At 39.4% G+C, this 22,106-nt stretch overlaps 1 protein-coding gene across 2 annotated transcripts in view; it reads right to left on the bottom strand.

Moving 5' to 3' along the window:
- Positions 1-17,492, bottom strand: part of LOC102233156 (nectin-3-like protein) — a 31,193-nt gene extending 13,701 nt beyond the window's left edge. Inside the window, exons 1-5 of one of the 2 annotated variants that reach the window (XM_014471618.2) lie at positions 17,129-17,492; positions 8,131-8,478; positions 6,142-6,441; positions 5,528-5,645; positions 3,311-3,462 (exon numbers count right to left, since the gene is read on the bottom strand). In XM_014471618.2, the coding sequence (XP_014327104.2) occupies positions 3,311-3,462; positions 5,528-5,645; positions 6,142-6,441; positions 8,131-8,478; positions 17,129-17,435 (1,225 nt within the window). In that variant the 5' untranslated portion in view covers positions 17,436-17,492. The remainder of the gene's footprint in view (positions 1-3,310; positions 3,463-5,527; positions 5,646-6,141; positions 6,442-8,130; positions 8,479-17,128) is intronic. The other variant, XM_023342863.1, reaches the window with a different exon arrangement.
- Between the last annotated feature and the right edge of the window lie 4,614 nt (positions 17,493-22,106).

The raw sequence follows: 22,106 nt of genomic DNA, 5'->3' as shown, positions 1-22,106 counted from the left end.
GGTTTATATTCAGCAACCTTTCAGAAGTCTTTAAAAAAAAAAAAAAAAAAAAAAGTTTATACTGGAAAAGTCATAAGTTATTGTCATCACTAAAATTAAAAACGTCAACACCCTGAAATACTGTTTGAAGGACATATTTTTCTCTACGCAAGAGTGGAAAGATTCACAAACTCCACGGTTCAGTTTTGAGTTACAGCTTTTTATCTTCCAACAATAATTCACTATAATTCAGCGGTAGGTAATTCACAATTAACGGTTTTTAAAATGTGTTGTTTTTAAAGAACATTTTATGCCGTCACATAAAAAAAGAACGAATGAGCTTGGATGTGATTTTTGTACAAAACAATAAAAAAGCGGGGGACGGGAGGGAAACAATCACCATTTCCTTTTTCCTGCAATATAAAGCTCAGTCAACTTTAGGGCCATTAAGTGGATGCTCAGCACGCAAATAAAAACATTCACATTTTAAAGCTATATTTTCTGTGTTGGACATCTCTGGAAATTCCTCGTCGTCTGTTGCTGAACCGTCAGCAGGCGGGAATGTTAATTATACGACGGCTTGAGCACTTTCCCCGTATAAATCCTGCATCCTCTAAAACAATAGTCTGAGCTATAAAACATCCTAATGCTTTGATTTCAGGCTCTTCACAGTCCGACTCTTCACTAAAAGGCATTGAAAAGCTACAGAGGAAAGAAATTGCTCTCTCCTAAAATACTTTCTCTTACTTAAGCTGTTAATCTAAAACTCCTGGCGTCTCCATGAAGGTACTGAACATACTGCTGCTAGCAGCTGCTGGAAGAAGGTCACAGCTAATGTTTGATAACACTATTTAACCATAAATCTTGAAAGTTTCAGTTAAATCATTTGGTGTCATGTGCTGCAGGTCGCCTTGACAACCAGCTATTTACATACACAGATATCTATCTATGGTTTTGAACTGTAAGAAGAAAGCTAGAGTACCAGGAGAGAAACCGCAGAGAGAACAGAAACAGGATCCATACATAAGCAAGACGACATGCTATCCTCTCTGCCACTGCATAACCAAAAGATTATTTCAAAAATGATATAATTAGCACAATTAGCATGTTTAGAACAGCATTCCCTTTGTATATTCTAGATAATACAGACCATTTTTTACCTGATATTTTCTAAAACTTTGGTAATATTTCTAAACCCAGCATGTCCCGTAACAGAGGTCGAACCCTCCAAAGAAAGACTGTAATACATTCAGCCTTTTCTAATATCCCCTAAAGTCGACTGTGGCTCAGATTGCTTTTTTGCCAATTCAACAAAACATCCCCTAGGTAAGTATGGATCTATGTCCTATGGTAGACTGCTCCTTTACGGGAGCAGAACTGCTAAAACTGCAAAAGCATGAAATGATGAAGGAGCGAAATGACCAGCGCTCGCTAAAGTTTAGCTCTGAATGAACAGCAGAAAATAGAAAATGCTGTTCAGTTTTAAATAGCTTCATACGCCAGCTGCACAGTACACTCAATGGCAATATGCTTCGCAATATCAATGGGTGTGATATCGCAACCACAACCGGCTGCTTGCATCCAGTGTTTCCTGTACTATTAACACAAATTATGCAAACCAATAATATATTTTGCCTTTCGGTTCAAGTTTTACTGCCAGAGATTAAACTTTACGCACAATTTTAGAGGTTGAGATGCTAAAGCTCAAAAAGAGTGGGAATATTTTAATGACGGAAAAGAATAAGAGTCAAAAACTAAAACAAGTTGATCATAATTAACACCATTATTGCAGTGTTCTGCTCTAGAATTACCCAATTATCTTTCCAGCCCAACTTCCTAAATGCAACCTTAGAGACTCTGATCATGAGTTTGAGTCTTCACTCAGTAACGGCATTCATACTGAAGAGTGTTATTATTAAATGCGTTGTGTTGACTCATCAAAACATTTTTGGATTTTTACTTTTTGTTTTGACCTGCTGGTCACTAGTCAGATCCAGTAAAGCTGGAAATTAATTGACTGATCACTGGCCAAATTCTGGCTACGTCTGTAAAGAAAAGCAAACCAAACTGTTATTCTCTTTATTTGATGTTCCTTTCTAACATTATATTAATGCTGCTCTCCCTCTAGCACTATTGGCTGCGGGTTAGAGGTACTATGAGACAAAGAGTCACAAACTAGAGGAATTTAAAGATTTACAGACTGTTACACAAATGAGTATTACAAAAAATAAGCCCTGAACCACACAACAAAACTTTATTTTAAAAAAATACTTTTACTATATTTAAAAGGGTTAGTAAGGGTCATCCCTTGCACCTGGATATCTAATAATAAGCACACATGTAATTATTTTCAAGCCCTTATTTTGAGTGTATACTTTCCCCACACTGGAGAAAACCCTCCTTATGGAAAGTGGGTTAGTGGTTATACCCACAGACAGGCAACCCAAAGGCTATAATCACAAGCAGCTAAAGTAATGGAAAAAAAAAATCACTTTGATACTGTAACTTCAGTGCAGGGCCAAATGTGAGGCAAAGATTCCCAGCTTAGACATCTGAAACATAAACCCAGAGGTTTGTTGTCTTCAAGGGTGCAAACTCTACAACGAGACGAGCAAACCCACAACGACACATACAGTGAAGGGAACACCGACACGTGCACACACAAAACACGCACGTACAGGTCCTCTCAAAGGAAAATGAAATATGGATGATAAATAATAAATAGGAGTTGAAAAGGACTAGTTAATGTTTTATGAATCTGGGACATCATCTCACAGTGAGGCTGCAGGCTTTTGCTTCTTTCTTGCATGACACATGCAGAAATAATAGAAACACAAGAAGGAAAGGAACTTAAAAAGGGGGGAAAACCCCCCCCATAATAATCGCAGCTTTGAGATTCATTCAAGATGAGAGTTTCCACAGGCGAGAGAGACTTGGAGAGGCCAGAGGAGCATGCTCACAATGCACACCAGAGATACGACATACCTCAGCATCAAGTCAACAGGATAGAGCAGAAAAGCAATGCACTGTGGTCTTTAAGAGGAATTAAGTAATGGCAGCTGTTTGACCTAGGGACTCCCTGTTTGAACATCTGGAGGCCTCATGCTAATCAGGGCTAATCTGCATGCAGCTAGGTCCAAGTCCGAGATCATTTCCAGCACACTGTGTCTTGGATTGCTACATACACTCAGTTTGTACACAAAGCTTTAGAGTGGCACAGTGTCACATTTCAGCTTGAAGGACAATGCCAGTGTCATGCCCTCAATGACGAACACGCATGCACAGAGCTTCCTGGGAGTCAGCTGTGTTCCTGTCTATAAATTCTGCTCACCTTGTATGAGGATGCGCACATCTCGACTGCGGAGGTTAATGTCATTGGCAACCTCGCACCTGTAAACGCCAGAGTCATTCCGATGAAGGGGACGCAGGAAAAGCAAAGTGCTGTTCCTCGTTTCCACGCCGTCTGGCATTTCACTGTCCAATCTGCAAAACACACACAGAAGGGAAGACATCAGAGACGAGCCGAAAACAAATTTCCAGTAGAAACAAGCAATCAAAGCTGATCTTAATCTGAAGAAGCATTTTATAGGTTTCTGTAGCTTGTAAAAACTGCTAAAACTGCAGTATGCAACTTTCATGAAAAATATATATATATTTTTAAACATTCATTGAAACGGTCAGTAATTGTTACTGTAAAATACGAGACAGATAATTTAAAAAAAAAAGTGAATCAATCACAGCCAGGAGGAGGGTCTTGGTATTCACATGGCCAATCATGGCCGCTCACACCCCACCTCTCTTTTACGCTACAGCTTCTCTCCATCGGCAGAGTGTCAGTGTCACAAAAGCGTTTTGTGACATTTAAAGAGTTTTTCTGTAACAATGAGTTGTTTCTCCGCCATTAGCACATTGAGAAGCATGTTCATAAGGGTGATTGACAGCGCTAAGACAGTCCTCCTGGATCCAATTGGTTGTTTGTGACAGGGAACGGTGCATTTCTTCAGACAGCACAAGGTGGAGATGGAGGATATTGATCTTTTCACAGATTATCTGTCTCGTATTATACCGTCACAACATGGGGATAGTTTCAATAACTTTAAAGTAAAAGTTACTTTAATTTGCTCTGAGACAGATTTTAATGAGTCACTGGGGCAATTGCCCAGGGCACCATGAGAAGACCAAACTAAAAACCATATTTAAAAAACATGAACGCATGTTTCCGTCGTTTGCACTTAAGAGAAATTTTATATCACTTTTACGAATTTGGAGGCACCTCCCCACATTAAGCAGAGGCCTGCCAAGAACAGAGACCAGGCTCTGTTTGTTGTCAGACACAGTGAGCTCACCTTTAGGGAGACGCAAGTTACTTTGAGCCTAAGCACTACTTTCATCTACAATTCAAATTTGTATCGCGCTATAGTATGAATTGGAAGCAGCAGCATGAGACTCGTCCAGGAGGCCATTCACAAAAGGATAGACAACTTGAAGTTTTTCACGTCAAATTAAAACCAGGAATAACTTCCTGGGATTTTATTTGATGGACAAAGTAGTGCATAACTGCATACTCTTCAGATCCTGTTTTTACTGACCATTGATTTTTCTAGTATTGCCACAGACTCCTATTTGGATTTAGATCCATTTTGCTCCGACAGTCTGTTCAGGTCCTGTCAAGACATTCTGGATTTTATTCACAGGTATTGGGGAGAAAAAAAAAGGCAGAGTAAATGCACATAGGCTTCTGGATTTTTTTGTCATTTTTAAAAATGTTTTCCTTCCACTTTGCTGTGATTTTGTGGCAACCAGTATCTTATCTGCAGAATGGACAGATAAGATACTGGTTAGAGACATCCCAGTCTAAACAAACAGGAATAAGTCTGGACAGCCACCAAAGCTCCCTCTAAATATTCTATACCAACACTTTAAAAATGAACATTGATATCACTAAATTCACTCTGACCAACTGTTGGCATAATTGTGTGGCTGAGTTTTATCTTTATACCCCAAAAGTTATGTACTGCAGGTAAAATAACTGGTAAGATTTATGTCAGAATAGACACAAATTTGTTCCTTTACTAGTGTAAACAGGTTAGAGTTTTAGTGCAAAATTTCAAACCTAACTTCTCCATCCGCTATCCGAGAGGGTTTTGATGTCTGAAAACTAGACATATGTAGCATAAGACATTTTTTATGCTACACTTTTATACAAAGCTCTTCAGTGAAGCCTTTAGATGGGATCTGCTTTGTAAGAATTGATGCGACAGCTGACGTTCTACTCTTTGTAAGTGAATGCTTTTCTGTGTTAGCTGTCATTTTGAACCAACGTACTTAACCTCAACATCCTGCAAAGACTATGTTTAAGGTTAAGCTTATGAAACATATAGGACTAAAAGGAGCACACAAGGAAACTGTCAGCAGAGTTGAGTGCATTCGCAGAAACGCCACAAAGTGCAACTCAATCTTGTGCTACAAGATGGAAAGATTTAGATTTACTTACTTTGGGCCAGGAAAAATTTTAAAAAGCTTATTGCGTTTAAACAGAAGCACACACCTGATCCATCTGAAGTGATGAGCCGGTGGGTTGGCGTTGGCTTTGCATGTCATCTGGACATTCTCTCGGCCCACATACCAGTCCCCATCATACCCCACAACGGATATATCAGGAGCAACTGCAGCAAAAGGAAAACATGGTTAAAGCATAACTTTGTTCAATAATTTCCACAGTGTTTGAGCAAAATACTGTATATTAGCATGGTTTCGATATCAATTTTAAAACATAAGAGCCATTTCTGATATGCTGTAATGATGACTCTGGAGCTGAGATTGCTGTAGTTTTCCCATTCAAAATTAGCATAAAGTCCCAGTTTCAGTGCTCCATTTTATACAATGTTGTCATCTTGCCCTTGTGTGCAGGTGCCTAAAAATTCAATATATTTTAAAATAACTTAGACTTAATGACTTGCTAGTTTAAATTATGGTGACAATATTTAAAATCGAGAATATTAACAGTGAGGATAAAAAGAGAAAAACTGCTTAGTCAGAAAGCAAAAAAGGAAAACAAAGCTGTTGCAGTACTTGTAGAATTGTACTTCCTCAACCCAGTAGATATAGTTTTAGATTAATATTAGAAGATGTCTTAATCCAGACGATTATATGGAAACGTACACTGCACGTTGAGCTGGTAGGGGATCCTGAAGTCGCTCTGGAGCGCCGGGTGACGGACCACGCAGGTCAGCGCGTGGCCCTGGACGTGGCGCGTGGGCTGCCAGATGTAGCGCACCTGTGTGCTGGTCGTGCCGTTGACGTCGTCGAACAGTTGCACCTCTGACTGGCCGAAAAGGTTGGACTCCCAAGACACCTCAGCAGGGGGCCGAGCTCGCTCGGCGATGCAGGTGGCCACCACGGTGTCGTTGCCCCCGTCGATCAGAGCGGCTGAGCCGGCGGAAACGTAGACCTTTGGCTCCACTGTTTAACACACGGCCAAAGAAAAGCTAAATAAAATCAATTCTATCAACAGCATCAAGGCTTTATTATGCCGCTTATATTACTTTTGTTATTACTGAACTAGTCGATCAACTTCGATACTTCATACACAAAACCACACAAAACAATAACAGCTTTAATAGGCGTCTCCATCCCCCTTTATGATGTGTTTGGTAAAAAACGTACAGGGTGGATGCACACAGAGCGTCTCTGCAGTGACAACTTCTGGCCCAAATGAAAAATGGGTAATCCCCTCAGCAAAATTGAAAACACAGCCCTTGAACTTGATATTGCTCACAAACTGAACAAATGACTCTGATGCACGGATCGGTAGTAGACCCTGACTAAACTGGAGCTTCCTGAGCGGCAGGATTTCTGTTCCTCTGTCTTTGCTCTTAAGGTTTTCACTTAGCAGCAAAGAGTTATGGGAAAAAATAGAACAATGTTTTACAGGTAGGTGACTGTAAAGACATTAACTAAATACACTCTGAAAAGAAAGCTAGGTTAAAGACATCAATACTAGTCCATGCAAACAGTTTAAAAACTGATCTTACTTAAAATGCATTTAGTTGCCTCATTAACTCATGCACTAACTTAACTGTTGTGATTTTTGGAAATCTATCACTTCCTGTATGAAAGGAAAATCTTGTTTTCTTGAGAATCAAAATAATACGTTTCTTTTCTCCTCTGTTGCTCGTTTGTCAACACACAGCTCTTGTGTGCTTCAAAATGTGCAAGCACTTTGAGAGTCAATCTGATTGGCCAGACATCCTGTACACATGTAACTCCATGAGGAATGTGGAAATTTGGCACTCCTTTATTTTGTAAATTCTTGTGCCATTCTGTAATTTTGTCCACTGTGAAAAGTTCTGATCAGATTCCTTTGACCTCATCCCACAGTCAAATTCAGAAATGTTCAGTCAAACAAAGATTCTGACGATTCAAACTGGGATTATAAACATTTGATTCACTTTTCCTAAATACTGAACCATAAAGCCAACAACTTTATGTGACCCCTTCAAGTGCATCACTGAACTAGTTACATTTACATGGAAATATCATCAATTAAAACAAATGGAGCCATTCAGATTTATACATTAAGTCTTCAATCTTTACACTCTTTATTCTTTAGAGAACTGGAGCGTCCTTAAGGGAAAATCAGTTTAAAAGTTGGCATAAGTCTTGACATAACATTTGTCTGTTCCCTAGGAAACTACAAAAGTTAAAAGCACGGAATGGGATGCAGTTTTGGGAGCTGTGCAAAAAAGAAAAGAAGATTTTACTGTGATTTTTAAAACCTGCTGACTGCAGGGCTCACCGAGGGTGCAGCAGGCATAAAAATGACTTTCCATCAACTACAGATATGAGGAGTTGAGCTCGTCAGTGACTCCAATACCAACTACTTAAAAATGCATTAGGAACTTAATCACATATTTGGGATTGGAACGAGTCGTCCAAAACCCAAATTAAATTGGGTTAAAATGGAAATCCTAAAGTCAAGAATTAACAGAGGTGGTGAAGCAATCTTTCCCAAACTGCTGCTATTTATATTCGTTAAATTATTCATAGAATGTGGAACAATATGGCACTAGCTAATAAAGAGTATCAGACATGTGTGACATATATGAACATAGAACTTCAATCTCAAAAGGAAAATGTTACAATACTTACCAAGCACACTAATGGTGGTAGAGGCTTGTGTGTTTCCCAGAGGAAACGTAGCCACCTTACAGGTGTAGATCCCCACGTCTGAGAAGCCCACGTTTCCCAGTACGATAGTGGCATCGCGAGAGGATGGCGACCGGAAATGCAAGCGGTTGATATACTCCGGTGGGATGAAGGTGCCAAGCTCGGGGTTATACACCGCCACGGTTACGGAGCCCGAAGGCAGGCGGCGCTCCCAGGAACTCTGAGTCAGAGTGAGGTTTGTGCCAACCTCCACCCGGCAGTCTAAAGTCACATTTTTTCCCAGCACGGCACTCACTCTCTGAGGCACCACCACCTGACTGCACACAGCGCCTGGCAAGAGGACACAAAACGCAATTTAGTCACAACCCGCCTTCAATAACGTCCATCACAAAATGCTTAGGAACTTTAATAACTAACCATAATTCAGGAATATTCCTTTTTTTTTTAGAACATGAAGGAATTTTGTAAAGTGTTTTTCACATTCTTAATCCAAATAAAAGTCCACTGTTTAATTAAACTATAATATTCTCCTGGTCTAACTAGTACCACAAATTATTTTATTGACATCTGGAAGCTTCCCCTTAGATTTATGCATTTGTTTTGGAAGTCGATCCATAGAGTTAAAAAAAAAACAACAAAAAAACCCGATTTAGATTGATTAATCCTAGCGTAAACAAATAGCTCTCGGAAACAAATTAATGTCAGGATGACCAAATCCGGGACAATTAAGTCTTAAAACTACTGTGAGTTATATTTATTTGAACTGACTTCAAGAACTTGGCAGGACTGAAGTTGTCTTTTTATTGTTCCCTAAAAAGTGTAATATTTCACCGACTTAGAAAACGGCAGCAGAAAAGGCTGCAGTAAGTTTTTTCCTTTCACTGAAGATGAGACTATTTAAAATGGGAACAGCCTTAATACACCTCAGTGATTAAAAACATTCTTACCTGCTGGGATAAAAATGAACAGGACTGGTGAAAACCCATTTATGACTAAAGCTGCATAACTCATTCTGAATGGGAAACTTTTAGTAAAGGCAAACTTTCCTCCAACGATACGTTTCCTCAAGTTTTCAACAGTCTCATTTCGTTGTACTGGGTAATGGACACCTGAGTGGGACTTTCTTCAGGTCATAGATGCTTTTGACTGCAGTAGTACCAAACCAACAGGAGAAAATGCCAATGCCACACTCATTGCTGTGAGGTTGAAGCCTTCACCAAGAAATTATAGCAGAGAGGAATCAACTGGAGCCCAAATATAGATGATTTTTATCTCAACCATCCCAGATTGTTTATTGCAATTTTGTAATAAACAATCTTTAGTGTGGAAGTTGTTGGTAAATGAACAAGACTTGTAAGCAAGCATGTCAGCTGTTTTACTGGGGTTAGATGACCACAAATAGAAAACTGAACCAATGAGAGCAAAGTTGTTCTGCTTTATCGTTCATAAGTTTCCTTCAATCAGAAAGTTAGGATTTGTTCGTCTTTTTTAAATCCGAGTTATGGAAAGGGGCTTCATTCATTAAGAAATCCCTGTGAAGAATGCTCTTAGTAATGGTAATCATGCTTATTGCCTTTATAATCCGATACACAAAAGACAGATTACAAAGTCAATTTTTTATTTTGTCTTTGGTTTGTCTACATGCAGAGCTATGTTTAAATGTTTCTAGTTTCAAGTACATTTACAATAATTTAATTAATTGTTTAACAACAGCTGTAAACCAGATCATTTTCTACTGTAATAACATTATTTAGACATTGTTAAACCTATGCTGTGGTTGGGAAAAAAAAACCTTGATATAGTGCACAACAAAATAAAAATAAAATTGTAGCTTTTGGGCTATCTTTCAAAAGTATGTTTTTTCCACATAGCTACACCAGCTAAAACTTGGAATGGTAGATATTTAAAAAATAATCTACAAAACAAAATAAAATGCTGGTCATTGAAGCACTAATCCTGAGATCTCAAATATTGATCAGAGTGACAGATTTATTCATTTTTATTTGTAAGATATACCAATCCTCTGAGAACAAATGCTAAAAAAACAAAAATAAAAGACGTAATTTATGTGCATTAGTGTATCCAAGCATGTTGTCCAGTCAGTGGCAAGAACAACAACTTGGACTGTAGATAAAACATTTAGTACTGAATCAAACACTAACCCTCATCCAAAACCACTGCAACACAATACTTTAAATACTTGAAAAGGAAAGATCAAAAATATCAGGACAGCTTCAGTGGGAGAAGTGTATTTTTGACATTAAAGTCCATTTCATATCTGAACCCTCTGACATATTCTGGAATCAGTTTAAAAATGTCTTAACCAAAGCAAGAATTGGAGGTTAGAACAAATACCACACAGCTTACATGGAGACTAAATGGTCTCAATCACGAAAAAAAAAAAAAAAAGTCTCCCTCCTACTGACCTGAATTCAAGAATTATAATCAGACTTTGTGTATCTTTTGTCCAAATATAACCAACCCTGCTCTGCTACCTACACCAGCCAGAAATGCTGCAAGATTGAAATTTAGGAGCTCAATGCTACGCTGAGGAAAGTCCAAATGACGAGAACAGGCTGCATCTGGTAGGGAAAAAAAAAAGGGAAGGAAGGGAAGTGATATGCTAACACGATGACATCATCATTAAGAGAAGAAAAGAAGGCTGAGGGAGAGGAGAGGCAGGAGCGCATCGAGGAGAAACATCAGATCTAAATACAAAAGCAGGAATTATAATATTAACATAATAAAATGCGTCGAGCAGCAATCACACACTTAAATTCTTTCATTAAATCCCTAATTGTAACAAGCTGTCAAGAGGAAAACATCACTGCAGAATGAAATGGGCTGCACACGGTTGGGAACAGACTCCAAATATTCTTCTGTTGTTTTGCCAGAAACAGTTCAGTCATTGACCAACCTCAATCTACAAAGGAACAGGTCTTCAAAAACTGGCACAGTCTGTGGAAATTTTCCTGAAAGTAAAGCACAAAATGCAAGTGTCCCTATTTTTCCAATTCCAAAGCAATACCAATCACTTTTGATTGGTATTACGAATGTTAGTATTCTGATCTGCTGACAAAGTCTTCAAAATCTTCGCCGAAGCTCAGCTAAATTGAACAGCAGTGACAGTGTGATATTACTTAGCTGTGAAATTTTTTATTCCTTTAAATGCAGAACTCATTTCTGATTTAGACTGACCCAGACATATGAATCTCATCTTACTGAGAACAGGACGTGTCAGAGTAATAACCGCATGAATCCCAGAACCCAATACTTTCCAGTGCCACACTGCACTGAAGCCAATGAAGATCACTGTCGTTATCCATGCAGCCCCTCCATGCTCTGGCCTTTCAGTGTACACAAAGTGGTCAGTGAAACCCTCTCAAATCATCATTTTATTGTAGATTTTGTGTCGATACGATAAATCCCAATACATCTCTGGAACCTATTAAATTTTAAGCCAGAGAAATTGGCCTTAGAAAATATTCTGATTATTGCAAAACTGGTCAAAAGAAGCGTGTTTAAAAGGTGTAAAGACTTTATGTTCATGTTAGCAGTTAGTTTTTCCAATTAAAGTTTTACTGTCAATCTTAAATCACTTTACAACAACAAATCTGGCCTTGTTTTAAAAGGCCAACTTGTACTTGTTCACATACGTTTATGTACAACAGATTTTCTTTCTTCAATGAAATTTAAAAAACTTCTGACAAGTAATTTTGTCCATTTCTATAGACTTGTACTCATTCAACAATTAAATGCATCAGGCACTAAAATTGTAGTAAAAGTGTGCTACATGTTCCTTGAAGGTAGCAGTAGCTTTAAAGTGTGTATCTCCAACCTTGATCAGATGTTGTTGTTTTCTTTAAATACATGCTGAAAATATTTTTATTCATTTATAATAGAGCAAAAAGAGAGTTATCAGTTTGCAACAAGAAGAGAAAAAAAAAATCAGATTTTTCAAAAGCTGACCTGCCTAGAGCTGGTCAAAAATAAAAGTAACTGATTTTTTATCACCATTGGTGGATTATCAATATAATAAATATTTATTAAAAACAGTGAATATTAAAAAAAACCCTTACACTTGCTGTGACATACATAGACATTTCAGAGTTTCTAGCCTGGTCTGAACCATGTAGACCCCTCAGATAATTGGTAACTAAAGAGGGGGCAGCATATACATCAGGACTGAAAACATTACTTCCTGCAGCTTAGCCATAAAAGCTAAAATCTGCTTTATTACTTCATATTTTACGTGCATTTTATGTGATTACATCTCAAGTTTTATGCCACATATGCTTTAAGACATTATATTTTTCATTTACTTGTACGTTGGCATTTAAAGGTAGGTTCATTCAAATATTTATTTCCTTTCTCTAGTACACACAGTGTTGAAGATGCCTCCCTCCCCCCACCAAAGAAAAAAAATGGTAAAATGCCAGTGTAGTGGACTGTAAACCGATCTGTAATCTCGCTTGTCCCTTGCCAAGTGGGTTAAGCCAAAATACCTCCATGACACTAACAGAACAACGTTTGTTTAGCTACTGAATGCACAAAAATGCCAAACCTAAATCCAGCTTGAAACAACAAAACAATACGGAGCAAGTGATCCACTTCCTTCTGCAAAAAGCCAATTATGTTCCTTATTGAATGGTGGAAGTTGGGGGGTAAGAATCCCGTCATAGCAGTGGGAATTTCTTCTGCACTGAATATGAAATGGAAGAGGTATAGCCACCGAATTAAATTTTTATTGGAGACGTGATGACAAGCTTACATAACCGTGGCCTTGTTTTCCTCAGCTCAGTAAGAAGAGTGATGATGATCAGAGCATCCTCCAACTGATCCAACGTGCCTCCCATCTTGACACAGCGACTGCAATTCCTGCCTCGTAACCCCCAGAGACCAAGAGAGGAGTTCTTATTATAACCTAAAGAGAGAAACCTCTAGACACGTTCAGTTAGGTTTGCAAATCCAACACACCGTGTCTCACTGACGGAGAGCAGAAAACAGATTATACTTATTATCGTCCAGGCATCAAGGACAAATTGCTCCTTGGGGACACTCGGCTTGTTCTCACTTTAGTCAATATTACCTCCACGGTCGCCACTTATGTGGCGGTAAGTGTATTAGTATGTGTACCTTGCTAAAGGGCAGCTTGTCTTGGTGAAAGTGGAGATTCCTGGACAAGTGGTAATAGTGTTGGGGTGGAAGTGACGGAGCTTGTTGTGAATGATAAGGAGGACAGCGAAGGAGTATCGGATCTCATGCCTCCAACTAATCTCAATCTGTTTTTAATGTCAAATGCATTCAATTAACCTTTTTAAATTAGGTGCAGCTTTGTTGTTAAGGCAACAGTTAGGTCATTTCCGAGTCAGCGTTTTCTTACTACCTAAATGCTGTCAAGTGTCAAGACCCGAGTTATGAATGGCTGTAATAAACAGAACAAAGTGGCTAATTAGAAGCAAATCCCTTAGGAGGAACAAGACTTGGCCAGCAGAAAAGTGCATCACAGATTTGCGTTGTGTTTTGGTAGAGAATGACTCTAGAGCAGCACACTGAGCTGCAAGTAAAGCAACACGGCTAAGGTTACTTCCAAATTATCGACCAGGTGGGCAGTAAAGCACACTTCCTTACAATATGAGAAGGCAGAGCAAATGTGAACATTCACTGAGTGTAATACATTAGGCAATCCTAGAGCTGTTTTATTTTAAAAACAACCTTTTCAATCAACAGAAAAGGAAAAAAAAAACAAGAGGATTTTTCTAATTCTCGTAATTTTGGTGTTAATATCTGGATAATGTTAACCAATTTCCAATATTTTTCTTACAATGGCACCAACAAGAGAAAAAAGTATCCGAGAACAAATTATATCAAGAGTTTCCAGGTTTTTTTACTGCTAAAGAAATGTTCTAATGGTTTATATTGAGTATACCTGTTAGAAAATACTGACTCAATCTTCATGAAAACAAATGCAGTGGACCACTGCCTCACTGTATTCCCTAATTCACTAACTTGTGGACTTTTTCTGTGGAGAGTATCTTCAAATTATTCACGAAAATTTGCCTGTTATTATTTCGATTTTTTTCCACAGAGCATAAAATATTTGAAAGAAAATGCAGCTTGGGAAGTTGACCTACGTAAGCTGTGCTACTTGTGACGCTCCTGGCTGGGGTTTCCAAAGCAACCAATCCAGAAGAGCCGTTCATTTTCCTTGGTGGTGATTAGCTGCGTCATAGAGACAATAAGGAAGTCTGTAGATTTTAGCTTCTGTGGTAGTAAAAAGACAGTTTCCACTGTGTGCTTTAATTACATATCAACTTATAGTTGGTGTCTGAGCTAGTAAAACAAACAAATATGAAATTAACTGACGTTTAGTCACTTCTAATTTCTTAACCAGTTAGTAACTAAGTTTTTTACATGTTGATGTTCAGAAAGATATTTGAAACATTGAAAGATTGAGATCTCTGCTAAAAATCTTGTAAAGTTGGGCACTTTATCAGTTGAGATTTCTAAAATATTAACCAGGCCTTTAAGGTTAATTCACCCAATGATTTAGTATTTCCCAGACTCTACAAGTGACTATGTTGCTGTAGTTGTTTGCATAAAATAAATAGATAATGCAGAATAAAGCATTACCTTTTGTGATTAAGTTTCACAATAAGATAACAGAACAGCTGGATTATATTACGTCATCTCACGCTTCTTTTCATTTGCAAAAGCAACATTCGCAAACTCTTTCAGGACTGGTGTAAGTCAACACTGATTCTAAATATACTTTGCATCTTGCTGTCCTACTTATCACTCTTTCAAGAGATCTTATACATTTTGCAGGCTATGTTGTCTTTTTTGCTTTATATTCATTTTTAAACATGTTGCTCAAACTGAAAGTAGGTACCTTCCCTCTTTAACAACTTCCACACTGGCACAGGTTAGGGATGGTGCCTTTACTGAGCAGAAAAAGTATGAATATATGACTTTCTTCACTAAATCTGTGCAGCTCAAGTTGAAGAACAGTCACATATTGCCATCAGTCCAATCCTTGGAATATTTATAGAATTTTGACCTAAAGGTAAAGTAATGAAGAGAGGAGTAAAAGCAGTGACAAGCGCATTTTTTTGTAAGAAAAAAGGGGGGAGAGGGAAAGGAAGAAACGAGAGAAAAAAAATGTCTGCAACTTTAAGATTGTGCTGCGATAAATTGGAGCGGTTTGCATATCCATTTTGCATTCAAAACAAGCAGAAGGTCAAAACTCTCATTGAAATGTGCAGCAGACTTTAACTAGACCTACGAAAACACCTGTCTGTGCCCCTAAACTTGAACCCTGAGATTCATTAACAGCTTTAAACAAAACAATGACTCATGTTAACAAGACAATATGCAGCATATTAATAATATGCTAAAGAATATATGGGTGACTTTTCTAATCCTCATCAAATTTATCTAAGCACTGTACACAAAGGCCTCCGGTCGTTGCAGATTGTCCTGTCGCTTAATTGCAGAGGAAACACTCCACAACACTCAAGTGGAAGATCCTGTGAGTCACAAACAGAAACTGTTAAACAGAAGATGCCCAACTCTTACATGATTGGCAGCAGAACTTGTAAAGGAATTAAAGTATAAAAGCTGTCGCATTTTTTTTTATTTGGCTGACCACCCATCAAGTATGGCTTCAATAGTTTTGGACTAAATTAAAATGGCAGTTTCTGTGTGTTTTTAAAGGGATGTGGATTGCATCTCTAGTTCTAGTTTACATATTTATATTGGTCAAACCACAATGAATATGATAAAGGATTCTTAACATTTCTTTAATTTTCTTTTTTTCCCCTAAGTTTTTATGTATCCAAAAGCCCAACTACAGACAAACATTGGAAAATTGTTTAGGCTAAAAATGTAAAAAGTATGATTTTTTCCCCCTATTGTCCCTTCTCCCTAGAAAAACAAAAAATGAAATCAATAATCCAGGTAACATTCACCCATCTCCATTTAAACACCTCTACATAGAACAATCACTTTAACATACAGCTAGAATTGAACAAAACAACTTTTCATAACAAACAAACACTAAAATGGGAAAATGGTTAATTGAAACCACTTCCTGGCCTGCATATTAAACCACTTTGCTACATATTGAGCTGGTAACTAATAAATTCAGGGTTTCCCCAGGGAATTATAAGCCTGGTGGGCCACCAGGCTTTACTTGTGAAAGAAACTCACTTAACATTTTGCTGGATCACATCGTCCCATTCATTATGCCTTTCTGGGTTCTGAACTGAGGGCAGATCAGAGCCGAGCTTTCAGTCCAAGTTGGACCCCAAACCCCCAGAGCTCTGGCTCTTCTGGTTGCTGGTGCTGCACAAGAATCAGTGGGCACAAACTTGCGTGGTTCTGGGTGGAGATAGTAAACTGCCCACTCTTTGATTAAACCATAAGGAGCTCAGGCTGCACCACAGGCACATGGTGGCTGACCCTCATCCCACTGCGTGTGTGTGTGTGTGTGTGTGTTGGGGGTGGGAGGATGTATTATCAGCACAGTCTCTGTCTGGTGACTCAAATCCAAGTTCCTCAACTCTTGTTAAAGCAGGTGGCTCCGCCGCATCACGTCACATTAATATAACACTTTATGGTGCTAATATGGCTGCCACCGGCTCCGCAGTGACCTCCTCGTTCGCTAATTGAGGGTTTAAATCACTCCGTGTCACCGTGTTGGCCGTCTCTCCAGCTCGCACCACCAACCACGGAGGTGCCAGCCCGCTTTGCCCGCTCCTCCGAAGCGAACTTGGCACCAAGTTTCAGCCTCTGAACGACACCGGCTCTAAACGCAAACTTCGTCTCGAAAGCACGGCGCGGCGTCCGGCTGTCGGTACCAGCTGGTTCGCTCAGGTTTCTCTGATGCTTCTTGACAAAACTTCTGTCTGTACGCCGGAAGAAGAAGAAGAAGAAGAAAGAAAAAAAGAAAACTACCATAAAATAAACCCGGACTCACCTGAAATAAAGCACAAAACGTAGCAGAGCGCACTCTTGCGCTGCTGTCTGAGACGCCTCCGCTCAGAAAAGAGTAGCATCGTCAAAAGAAGAAGTGCATTCCCCTGCTGCCTGGCCGAAGAGGAGGACGCATGCCAGTTTGAGGAGCGCTGAAGAGTGGAACCTCCTCGGCAACAACTCCGAACCGCATGTGGACTGTACCATGTGGGCCGGCGGGAGCGGGGAGGCCGTGGGCACACCTGACACTGGGAGCGAGCGGGCCCCTGGTTACAGATCCACAGCATCCTCCCCCTCCAGGAATGATCCATTGATATTCACATTACGTCATCTTTGTTGATAACTCCACAGATATTGATTAATCAGATCTTTTCCTCTCCTGCCGTCGTCTTTTACTAGATGAAAATATGGATAAGTATTTTTTTTTCTCTCTTGTAGATGTCAGAGTTATGGCTATGATATCTGCTTGCTTTGTTTTTTTTTTATTTTGGAAATAGTCAAAAGTGGCTCAATATTAAAGGAGAACCTTTGGAGACACTTATGCGGCCTCAGCGTTATTAACCCCTCCACTCGAGCAATTCCGGTCTTAAAATTGGACTATTGAACAACACTTGCAAGATTTGACAACTAAATTCAAAGAAAGATTTTCAAGCAGCATACATACAGCAGAAAAACTGTTACAAATGTTCCTAAAAGTGCCACTCACATCCTCAAGGTACTTTACTGGCATTTTGTGTTAGAGTAACACGTTTTTAAAGATGCTTACCGGATAAAATAAGATGCGTTTGTTTTCAAAGCTTTGAGCCACTTTTTGCTGGGATTAGATTAAAATGTTCTTGTTCTTAAATCATGACCAGTTTTGCACATTTTTTCCTAATCCAGATCTCCTTGGATACAGATTATATAAGATAAAATGTCAACTTTTTGGTCCTTAATTGGATTTAGATTCCTCCGGTGTTTTCCTTTGTTCTCCTTAATGTCCATTGTTACTTATTTGTCACACATTTGCACATTTACGCTGCACTCCTGTTGTTTGAGACAAACAAACAGCAGACAGAACTTCTTATGGTTTCCACAAACATCTAATTTCTTTACAGGCTGCTCAACTAATAGATGTGCTGCTGTTTGATTGTCCAGAGGTGGAGTTGTAAAGGGGCTTTTAACTGATCAAAAATCTTATTTTACAGTCATTTAGATGCCCATGTTTTGGTAGTTTAGTTGTTCCTCAGTGCTTATCTCCATTTTCAGACGATGTAGTGAACAGGTTCAGATTTTTGACTCGTTTTACTCCAGCTCACAAGCATGCACTGCTTTGTGTTTGTCTAGCGTCTATAGTCCCGGTGGAGGACGTTGTGATGGAACGTGGCAAAATGTGAAAATAAATCAAGGGGTTTAAATGGTTTTTCAAGACACGGTATGTTCACAGCTGTCACCAAAATGTCTCCAGAACGTTTATGATTCGTGTCGATCCTCACACACTCGTTTTTAGCAGAAGAAGCTGCTTCCTTCTTTCATCTAGAACAGGGGTGGGCACTCCTGGTCCTCGAGGGCCGGTGTCCTGCAACTCTTAGATGTCTCCCTGGTCCAACACACCTGAATCCAACAGCTGAATCTCCTCCTAAGTGCAGTCAAGTTCTCCAGAGTCCTGTTAACGACCTCATTATTTGACTCAGGTGTGTTGAAGTAGAGATGCATCTAAAAGTTGCAGGACACCGGCCCTCGAGGACCAGGAGTGCCCACCCCTGATCTAGAAGTTTCTTCCACCTGAATCATCACATTTCCCAGATCTCCACAAGCTTTTACATGTTATTATATTATATTTACAATTAGCTCTGACTCTAAGTCAGAGCTAATTGCTTCCTAGTTTATTAAAAGGGCATCTTTGTTCTTTCAAGCACAGTTTATTAGGCATCTCGGTGCGTAATTCCAATAATAATCCGCTTAATTTATTTTGTGATGTTTTTTTCAAGCTCAGTAATGAAACTCCACAGACTGAAGCTGTAGCAGCTCTGAGTGCAAGAAGCTGGTGTTCCTTCCTGTGTTTTACCCTCCCGCCCACCACCTCCAACAGCCCCATCCAAAAAAAGACGACGTGTTCTCAGCAAGATTTAACTTGTCTTCTGTTTCTCTTCAAAGTTTATTTTCCAAAAAAAGTGAAATATATAATTATTTTATGCAGATTTTAAGAGCTTTTTCTTTGTACTTTGCTTCCAGACAGCAGATGGTTTTGCTTTAATGTGCCTTGTTTACAAGCTGAAATAATAGCCTAAGTCTTGTTTTATTTGTTGTTTTTTTTTTACATTTGTGAATTTAAGGTGATTATCTTTAAAATCTGCTTTGAAACCCAAACATCTTAGAGCTTGTAAAATTCAAACATTCGTTAAAAATTCAAACTTTTTGGCTTTCTGCCAAAGTAATCCAGCCGAGGATAACATGAAATTACTTTTGTTGATGTTTTTCTCTCGCTGCTGCTTCTTAATACAATCACTTGGGTATTAAACACAGAGAAACTAATTATGTAGCTTAAAGTGCAACTGTTTTCCCCATCAACAAAATCTGTTTAGGAGGAATTGGAAGTGGCAGGGACAGCAAGCCCCTCATATAGGGGACACAGAGCGCTAACCAGGTCAGCTTTTCACTCTGAATTACATGGACAGAGTTTTTTCTGAAGTATCCCCTTCATCCACAGCCCTACATGCACAAACAGTTGTTCACAACTACATGTTTTTCAGTGGGTGAAATGCATTGATCCTTTGAGTAGTTGGATACATACTACTCAACTTTTACTACTCATATTTGGTCACATTTTAATCTCAAATTCAATGAATTTCCCTGGGATTTCATGTCTTTTGTTGAGATAAATACATGGCGTAACTACAAAGTGGAGGCGTAATATTTTAAATGTTTTTTGTACGTGTGAGAATCTGAAAAGCATCCAGCCCCTTTTTATTTCAATTGCAGCAGGAAATCTGTTGGAGTTTAAATCTCCCAGTGTCTGTACATGTAATGTCTGAAATGCTTTGACTGATGAGTGAGATTCTGTCGATGTGTGTTTGACAGCGAGGCAGAGATTTAGAGGAATCGAGACAGGAGTGCTATCAGAGTAAGCATTAGAGGTGGCATCAGAAAAAAGAAATTGAGGATTAATGAAAGCTTTTTTTATTTACGAAATACGTTTGGTACACACATTTTGAAGTATTTTTAATTGGTCTATAGGTCTGGACTTTGATTAGGCCATTTTAGCACATGAAGGTGGTGTCATGAAGTGCGGTGTTGAGGTGGTGAGGCAGACGCAGCAGACCCAGGATGCAGTGAGAAATGATGGTTTTAGTAAGGAATCAAGTCAAAACGGTCCAAAAACACAGGCAGCACGACTGAGCGGAAGCCAGGGCTCAACGCCGGTAGCAACTGGTTTTACGTAAGGACAACACGAAGGACTGAGAGCACATTAGACGCCAAATGAGACGAGGACCCGACAAAGACACACAGGTGACACTAAATACACAGGAGGTAATTACGGGGACGAGAAACACCTGGGGACAATCAAAGGGAGGACAGGACAACACGAAGACTCAGGGACACAGAAAACTCTAAATAAATACACAGAAAAACACAGAACATGACAGGTGGTGTTTTTATTTATCCTCTGGCTGTTTGTTTAGAGTCATTGTCCTGCTGAAAGGTGAATTTTTTCCCTCAGTCTCACAGTTTTTTTATGGCCTCTGATTTTCTCCCAATATTTAGCTCCATCTATTCTCCCATCAGCCTGAGCCACCTTACTGATTTTACCACAGCATGATGCTTTCACTACTGTGTTTCACATAGATTATGTGTTCAGGGTGATGAGCAGTGGTAGTTTTCTTCCTCATAAAGTGTTTTTTATTAAAAATAATTTTCATCTCCTCTCACAGTATACATGTTTGCTGTCTGATGGCTTTTAGCAAATGCATGACTTTGTTTCAACAATGACTATCTTCTTACTACTCTTTGCCCTGGAGTTCACATTGGGGTATCGCAGTAAAGGAGGCTGAACTCAAATGTGCACCAAAATCTGAAAACAGGGCATCAAATACTTTTGCAAGCCTGCATTTAGAGGAAAAGAAAGCTTTTAAAATCTGATTAGCTTTTTTTTCTGAATTAGAATCTGTGCAGCTCTGTACATCCTCCTATGGTTCTCTCATAATGGAGCAGAAGACCTACCAATCCATCACTGTACTCTTACAGAGAATGCCCTTTTTCTCCCTTTTGTTGTTGTATTTCCCCCCACCCCCTCACATGAGCAGCTACCCCACTTCTTCCCATTCTGCTACACATAGAAGCTTAGAAACTGCAAAATCAGCAGACGTAGACAAATGTCGCGCGAGCACCTGGGCTACAGCGAGAAGACTTTGGATGGAAGTTACAGCTCCGTCCTGAGGTCTGCGTCTCTCCTTACAGGCGCAAAAGACGAGCTCTCTGAGATGTCCAGGGCCATCTTTGTTTGTGCGTCATCGGCTCTTTTGTGGATGCATTCCCTGTTTGTACAGCCGAGAGGCCTCCCTGAAAACCTCCACGATCCCACGTGAAACTCCCCCTCCTGCAGAGAAGCTCGCCACTGTTAAGACGCAAACTGTCTTGTCAAACATCTGAGAGGTCTCCATTATCATCACAACAACCTTTTCCCTCTTGCTCTTGTCGTCCACACTAAAGCGCATCTCTGTCACCAAGTACTTTCTCGCTCTGGAATGTTTTTCAGCCCTTGGAGAGCTCTTTCACGGGGAGCTGGAGAGGTATTGAGTGGGCTTGTGGACTGTGGCGGAGTAAAGATCGCTTAAATTAGTCCACCTCCTGCACAGATGCTTCCTTTATTCTGCCTTTCAGCCTCTCTCTGCCTGTTTAGCCTCTTAAATTGTTTGCAGCCAGGCTCAGGCTTTATTCCTACACAACCATCCATCTTCACTGTGAGAAAGAAAGACTTTCATCAATAAAGTCACGTGTTACTG

The sequence above is a fragment of the Xiphophorus maculatus genome, chromosome 11, assembly GCF_002775205.1.
Source record: "Xiphophorus maculatus strain JP 163 A chromosome 11, X_maculatus-5.0-male, whole genome shotgun sequence".
In the NCBI taxonomy this organism is placed as follows: Eukaryota; Metazoa; Chordata; class Actinopteri; order Cyprinodontiformes; family Poeciliidae; genus Xiphophorus; species Xiphophorus maculatus.
Note: the sequence above shows the minus strand (reverse complement) of the source record. Positions and strands in the feature narration are given on the sequence as shown.